At 63.4% G+C, this 7469-nt stretch overlaps 1 protein-coding gene across 1 annotated transcript in view; it reads left to right on the top strand.

Moving 5' to 3' along the window:
* SIPA1 (signal-induced proliferation-associated 1) overlaps nucleotides 1–7057 on the top strand; it is a 10302-nt gene extending 3245 nt beyond the window's left edge. The window contains exons 2-15 of the mRNA XM_004713683.2: nucleotides 88–215; nucleotides 308–484; nucleotides 1684–1858; nucleotides 2388–2491; nucleotides 2718–2875; nucleotides 2966–3578; nucleotides 3774–4048; nucleotides 5377–5595; nucleotides 5696–5807; nucleotides 5903–6011; nucleotides 6088–6189; nucleotides 6279–6333; nucleotides 6538–6619; nucleotides 6711–7057. Of these exons, the coding sequence (XP_004713740.1) occupies nucleotides 88–215; nucleotides 308–484; nucleotides 1684–1858; nucleotides 2388–2491; nucleotides 2718–2875; nucleotides 2966–3578; nucleotides 3774–4048; nucleotides 5377–5595; nucleotides 5696–5807; nucleotides 5903–6011; nucleotides 6088–6189; nucleotides 6279–6333; nucleotides 6538–6619; nucleotides 6711–6857 (2456 nt within the window). The 3' untranslated portion in view covers nucleotides 6858–7057. The remainder of the gene's footprint in view (nucleotides 1–87; nucleotides 216–307; nucleotides 485–1683; nucleotides 1859–2387; nucleotides 2492–2717; nucleotides 2876–2965; nucleotides 3579–3773; nucleotides 4049–5376; nucleotides 5596–5695; nucleotides 5808–5902; nucleotides 6012–6087; nucleotides 6190–6278; nucleotides 6334–6537; nucleotides 6620–6710) is intronic.
* Nucleotides 7058–7469: the final 412 nt, after the last annotated feature.

Raw genomic sequence — 7469 nt, 5'->3', positions numbered from 1 at the left:
GGGGGTGGGGCTTGTGGTGGGCGGGGTCGGTGGTGGGCGGTGGGAGAAGGGAGGGGAAAGCAAAACCCACCTTGGTGGCCCTTCCAGAACACCAGAACTTCTTCGGTCTGGACGAAGCGCTGGGCCCAGTGGCCGTGAGCTTGCGGCGGGAGGAGAAGGAGGGCAGCGGAGGGGGCACCCTGCACAGCTACCGCATCATCGTGCGGACCACGCAGGTGGGCTCAGGTCCCCGGGATCTGGCTGCGGGTTGGCCTCCCCCACGCCCTATAGGGATTCTGAGCACCGCTCACACTCCCTCCCTCCTCAGCTCCGGACGCTTCGTGGCACCATCTCAGAGGACGCGCTGCCACCGGGGCCTCCGCGGGGCCTGTCCCCCAGGAAGCTTCTGGAGCTCGTGGCGCCCCGGCTGAGCCCCACCTGCCTGCGCCTGGGCTCAGCGTCTCCCAAGGTGCCGCGCACGCTGCTCACGCTGGATGAGCAAGTGGTGAGTGGAGGCCCGAGGGGCGGCAGCAGGGAATAGTGAGGGATCCGTGCTCCCAGGTGGTGGCCGCTGGGATGGGCAGGCATTTGCTTGGCGGAAACAGCAGCTGAGGCACCTGGGCCTGGAGCCCAGCAGGCAGTTGATTCCTCAGGTGTAGGGGTGGGGGTTGAGGGAGCAGCCCTTCTCCACCATGCTGGGGCTCAGTGGTCATGTGCTGGACTGCTAACCACAGCTCAGCTGTTGAAAACCACAAGCCCTTCCCACAGGGAAAGGTCACCCTTTCTACTCCCAATTGGGCGACTCGGTGGCAGCAAGTTTGCGTTCGTTTGGAAGCGGGTGGAGAGAAGTTTCACTTGGCCCTGTGGGCACGAGGGAGCCATGGGAGACTGGAGGGGCTACGGCAGCCCTCCAGCACAGAGACAGCGGCAAAGAGGAGGTGGGGTCCAGGCAACAGTGCAGAGGGGACTGGGCATGGCCCAGGGGTAGGGCTGGACTGGGAGTCACAGGAACTCAGAGATAGGAGTGTCCTCTGTGAAGGTGGGCCCTGAAGCCACTGGCGGTGGGGTGGGGGGAGTGTGACTGGAAGAGCGGTCCAGACACAAGAGTGTGATCCCCAATGCCAGCCCAGGGCCAAGAGGGTACCAGTATGCGTCCCTGCCCAGGGGCTATAGCAGGAGCCAGAGCGGAGGAGCGGGTTCGGAAGTGGTGAGGGCCATGCTGGGGCTGTGTGTGTGTGGACAGTGAGCGGAGGAGGGAGGTGGGGGACAGTCTGAGGGGAACCGGCGGTCAGAGCACCTGGGGCTGTGCTGGGAGTAGGGCAGAGAGTGTGCAGGGCTGGAACAAGGCTCTGGTCTCCAGCGACTGGGCTGGGTGCCAGGGACAGCAGGAGGCAAGCACAGTAATCCAGCCTGAGCTAAGAAAGATGACATGGTGACATTTATTGGGCCTTCCATGAACCCTAAGAACCAGCCCTCTCCCAGCCCCTCCCAACCCTCATCTACCACGGGGGCTGCGAGCAGGGTCATGGTCCACCCACATGGTGGACCAAGACACAGGTGGCTGGGGAGAGGTGGGTCTCAGGGCCACCCCTGAGGCAGCCCAGTCACCAGGCCAGTGTCCTATGCATTGTTCATGGCGGCACAGTGTGGCGGCCAGGGGACTGAGGCCTGGGCCTTTTGCCTGTCCCCTTCCTGCCCCCGCAGCTGAGTTTCCAGCGCAAGGTGGGTGTCCTGTACTGCCGGGCAGGCCAGGGCTCCGAGGAGGAGATGTACAACAACCAGGAGGCGGGGCCGGCCTTCATGCAGTTCCTCACCCTGCTGGGGGATGTGGTGCGGCTCAAAGGCTTCGAGAGCTACCGGGCCCAGCTGGACACCAAAAGTGAGGCCTAGGGGGCTCAGCGGGTAACCTTTCAGGTCTTTGTCCGCTGTGTCCATGGGCTGGGGGCTGCAGAAGATGGGCTGGGAGGAATAGCTAAGACCCCACTGCTTGAGCTGGGGCAGGGAGGTCTTTGGGGTCCCACCCATCTCCATTACCCTCAGTGCCACCAGCCCCACCTCCTCAGAAGCAGCCCTGCTTCCTGGTTGGAGAAGCCCCAGGATCCCTTAGAAGGCTTTGTCTGGACCACCTCTTGCCTGCCTTCCACTCTCATGCTCCCCATCTGCCTGGCCTCAGATGCCTGCCCAGCAGGACCTCCGGAGCAGAGCATGGCCCGTTTCTTCTTTACTCGATCTCGCTGCCCCTGTCCCTTGGCTCTGACGTTGGGGACCAGCCAAGGCCCTCAGACCCTCGTGGCCCGGGTGGGTGGCACCATAAGGTGGCCCCCCCCCTTATGATCGGGAGGCCAAAGTGGTGGTTGAGACCACGCAGACCCCTCTGGTTCTCATCCCATCCCCTCTCCCGGCTGCAGCGGACTCCACAGGCACACACTCTCTCTACACCACATACCAGGACCACGAGATCATGTTCCATGTGTCCACCATGCTGCCCTACACCCCCAATAACCAGCAGCAGGTGAGTAGGAGGCCAGGAGGGGAGGTGCGGGGTTGGCCATATTGGGACCCTGGTGTGAGCTCTGGGGACCTCCCCAACAGCCTTCCCTTTGGATGCCCTCCAATCAGGCCCCCAGGCCTGCCCTCGGAGCAGGTTAGGAGCCAGGCTGCCTTGCCCTGCCTTCCCGGAAAGAGGCGGCAGAGGGGGGCAGTCTGCCTCCTCTCATCCTCAACCACGTGACCCGCAGCTCCTGCGCAAGCGCCACATTGGCAACGACATTGTGACACTGGTGTTCCAGGAGCCCGGCAGCAATCCCTTCTGCCCCACCACCATTCGCTCACATTTCCAGCACGTGTTCCTGGTGGTGCGTGCGCATGCGCCCTGCACCCCCCATACCTCTTACAGGTGCATATGCCAGTGACCCCGTGGTCTCCCATGGGCAGGGACGTCCCGGACCCTCTCTTCTGCCCTTCATTGCTGCCTCCATCCTCACAGGGTGGCGGTGAGCCGCACTCAGGACACCCCGGCCTTTGGGCCAGCTCTGCCCGCCGGCGGAGGCCCCTTCCCGGCCAACGCCGACTTCCGGGCCTTCCTGCTAGCCAAGGCACTCAATGGGGAGCAGGCGGCTGCGGGCCACGCACGCCAGTTCCACGCCATGGCCACGCGCACGCGCCAGCAGTACCTGCAGGACCTGGCCACCAACGAGGTGACCACGACGTCGCTGGACTCTGCCTCACGTTTCGGGCTGCCCTCGCTGGGCGGCCGGCGGCGGGCGCCTCCGCGGGGTCCGGGCGCCGAGCTGCAGGCAGCGGGCGCGCTGGTGTGGGGCGTGCGCGCGGCCCCTGGAGCGCGGGGCGCCGCCGGGGGCGAGGCCAGCGGTCCCGACAGCTCCGAGGTACCCTGCCTGCTGGGCATCTCGGCGGAGGCACTGGTGCTGGTGGCGCCGCGCGACGGCCGCGTGGTCTTCAACTGCGCCTGCCGCGACGTGCTGGCCTGGACCTTCTCCGAGCAGCAGCTCGACCTGTATCACGGCCGCGGGGAGGCCATCACCCTGCGGCTCGACGGCTCCCCTGGGCAGGCGGTGGGCGAGATCGTGGCGCGCCTGCAGGTGAGACGAGCTGAGAGCCACGTGCTTAGGGCAGAGCTGGGACTTGGGGTCCTGGAAGGGCCAGTGACTGGCCGCTGAGCTTGTGGTCTAACTTTGCCGGGAGCGTTGCTGCACACTGGGGCTCTCCAAGGGTGTGGCCTGGGGGGCGGAGCTCCTGGAGGCGGGGCCTGCACCCACCCCACCCCACTCTCACAGCTGGTGAGCCGGGGCTGCGAGACTCGGGAGCTGGCACTGCCCCGAGACGGCCAAGGCCGCCTGGGCTTCGAGGCAGACGCGGAGGGCTTCATCACGCACGTGGAGCGCTTCACCTTCGCCGAGACGGCAGGGCTGCGGCCCGGGGCGCGTCTGCTGCGCGTGTGCCGCCAGACGCTGCCCAGCTTGGGCCCCGGAGCCGCCGCCCATCTGCTCCGCAGTGCGCCCAAGGTCTGTGTCACCGTGCTGCCCCCGGACGACAGCGGCCGACCTCGCAGGTCAGAGTGCCAGGACGTGGGCAGGGCCACCTTAGCGCGCTCTCAGGAATCCCCAGTGGACATCCCATTTCTCTGAGCCGCACTTACCTGTCTGTAGAATGGAGTCACTTCAGCGGGAGCAGTTTACCCTGCTCTGAAAATGGAAAAAACAGTCAAGGCCCTTTTGTAAAGTTACAACTCTCTCTTTCTCTTTCACACACACACACACACACACACACACAAAAGGCCCTTTTGTAAAGTTACAACTCTCTTTCACACATACACAGACACACACACAGACACACACATACACACACAAGGCCCTTTTGTAAAGTTACAACTCTCTTTCACACAGACACACACACACACACACACACACACAACCACCCCCCTCACCCCTTAAATACTGTTTTTGGGTAAAAGACCAGATATGGTCTATCTGAGAAGGAGCTCTGATGGCCTAGTGGTGATGCATTGGACCACTCACTGCAAGGTCAGCAGTTCAAAACCACCAGCTACTCCTTAGGAGAAAAACGAGGCTTTTCTGCTCCCATAAAGTATCGGAAACTCACAGGAGCAGTTCTCCCTTGGCCTGAAGGGTTGTGATGAGTCGGCGTTGACGCGATGGCAGGGAGTTCGGATTTGGGCCATCTGGGAGGAGCGCTGGCAGCCTCGTGATGAAAATGTCCAGCTGCTAACCGCTAGGCCAGTGTCTGACCCAGCCGTCCATGGGAAAAAGATGTGGGCACCAGCTTCTGCTTTCCTAAAGCCCGGCGTCCTCAGAGGCCCCGGGAGCAGCTCTACCCTGCCCTGTGGGTCACACAGGGCTGGCCAGCGTGTGCTTGGTGTGGGTCAGGGGCCATCCAGTGTCTGGCAGATCCATTCTGGTCCCTGAAGTGCAGACACGGCCCTAGACAAGATATGAATGCATGAGCACGGCTGGGCTTCACTACAGCTTGACCTATGAAGGCTTCTCGTGGGGAATTAATACGTAATTACATGTCATTTTACCCGGCCGGAAATATGTTTTAATTCACACCCCCCCACGGATGCAACATTTAAGCAGGTACAAAACCGTCTTGACCTGCAGTGGTACGAACAGGCTGGACTTCACCTCGGCTATGCTGCGTGTCTCCCTGCTGCACTAAACCCTACACGCCCTCTGCTCAGATGGGGACATTGAGGGGCTGAGTGACTCACCCAGCAGGCACAGGGGGCAGCACCGAGATGGACACTTAGCCAGGCAGACCCGTTAGTGGTTGTTGGAAAGGGCGCCTAGGCACCACTGGGTTGGGGCAGGGCTGGCACGATGCTGGGGGCACCTGCCTGACATTGACCTCCCGCCCCAGGAGCTTCTTGGAACTGTACACGCTGTCGCTGCAGGAGCCCAGCCGGCGGGGTGCTCCGGAGCCTGTGTCTGAGGGGGCCACGGGGGTGGCCCTGCTGCCCGCCACGCAGCAGCTCCTGCACCTGTGCCTGCCTGATGGTGGAGGCCAACGGGGGCCTGGGGCTTTGGCCGAGGAGAGGACAGAGTTCCTACACAGCCGGAGCTCACCTTCACCCAGCAGGTGCCGCCTTGTGGGTCTGCCTCACCTGCTGTGTGCTCCCGGAACGGGGGATGGGTGGTGGTGGTGGTGGGCAGCCCTGAGCTGCCCCTGTTCTCTGCAGCTCCCTGTCTGACGAGGGCCCCGTCCTGCCCAACGCCACCCCAGACCTCCTCCTCGCTGCTACGGCCAAGCCAGCAACACTCAGTGCTGGCAGGGAGACACCTCCTACCCAGGTGAGCAGACACAAGACTCTGGGCCCATCAGGGGAGGTTGGACACTGTGGTGACAGTGGGCATTAACTTGCCGGCACCTGTCATTGGCTCCCCAGGACGGGACGGGCGGTCCCAGTAGCTGTGAAGACAGGGAAGACCCGGCCCCTGAGCTGAGAGCATCCTTCCTGCCCCGAACCTTGTCTCTGCGTAACTCCATTAGCAAGAGTGAGTCTGGGCCCAGAGTCCCTGGGGGTGCAGGGAGCCCAGCCTGGCTGCCCCTGAACCCTGTCCTGTGCCACAGTCATGTCGGAGGCGGGCAGCGAGACCCTGGAGGACGAGTGGCAGTCCATCTCTGAGATCGCATCCACGTGCAACACCATCCTGGAGTCGCTGTCTCGGGAGGGTGAGGCCACCCGGGACTGGGGAGGAGCCAGGACAGGATGGGGCTTTCTCCCTTTACCCCCCTACTACACGGTCCCTCTGGCCCCACAGGACAGCCGATCCCAGAGAGCGGAGACCCCAAGGGTACCCCAAAGTTGGATGCTGAGTAAGTTTCCCTGCCTGCTACTGCCCATCCTGTGCCTGTGCGACCACCATTCATGCCCATTCTTGGGTTTAAGCCCCACCCCCCACCCCACCCCTCCCCTTCCCGGGGGGCTCCCGTTCACAGGCAACCAGCCTCAGGAGCCAGGGTGGCCCCTGTCACCCAGGTGGGACTAGCTCAGGTGCTGCCTGACCCCCATGTCTCCAGGCCACCAGAGCCTGGGAGCCTGTCCCAAAAGGTCTCCCACTTGGAGTGCATGCTCAGGAAGCTGCAGGAGGACCTGCAGAAGGTGAGGGGCTGGTGGCAGTGGGGGTGGGGGTGGGGCAGTGGGCCTGGGGCAAGGGGTCTGGCCGCTGACTCTGGCTCCACTGCCCTCCCAGGAGAAGGCGGACAAGGCGGCTCTGGAGGAAGAGGTGCGGAGCCTGCGCCACAACAACCGGAGGCTGCAGGCGGAGTCTGCCAGTGCTGCCACCCGCCTGCTCTTGGCCTCCAAGCAGCTGGGATCCGCCACCCCCGACCTGGCCTGATGGGGGTTCATGCCGGCCTCCTGGGCCACACGTGCCCTCAGGCCTCCTCAGGAACCCTGCTCCCTCCCTGCGAAGAGGTTGTCTTTAGCACTGCCCTCACCCCAGCTCCTCCTGTGGTGGCAAGTGTTCCCCTTTCCTGACCTCATTTGTAAATATTCTTCAGAGAAAAGGAGACTTGGGGAGTAAAGAAGCCACTGTCACCTGTGTGTGTCTTGTGTGTGTCTGGGTGTCCACACTGGGGCGTAGGAGGAGGGGAGGGCCTTTACCCCCAGGGGGCATCCCCTGGGGTCACAGGCTCAGGGTTGGGCTGGTACTCACTGGGGAGGGGTGGGGAGTGGGGAAGAGTCTTGTTTCTGAGGCTAGACCACCCTTGGCTTTCCTCCCCCACACATTAATTTCTAATGGGACGCAGGTAGCCACCCCCCAGGCACCCACCCCTTGACCTTTCTTGTCTTAGAGCCAGGCCTCGCCAGACCCCTGCTTTGGGACCACCTGAGGAGCTGGGATTAGGGGCTGAGGTTCACCTGCAGGGTTGGGGTGGGGGTAGCTGCAGCGCTTCAAGGGTTGCCCAGAGGCTGGCCACACCCCATTGTAGGCCCTACTTCCTAGCCT

The sequence above is a fragment of the Echinops telfairi genome, unplaced genomic scaffold, assembly GCF_000313985.2.
Source record: "Echinops telfairi isolate 266 unplaced genomic scaffold, ASM31398v2 ScPeMD7_7417;HRSCAF=8455, whole genome shotgun sequence".
NCBI lineage: Eukaryota > Metazoa > Chordata > Mammalia > Afrosoricida > Tenrecidae > Echinops > Echinops telfairi.
The sequence above is the reverse complement of the archived record's forward strand: the minus strand, read 5'-3'. Positions and strand labels throughout refer to the sequence as shown.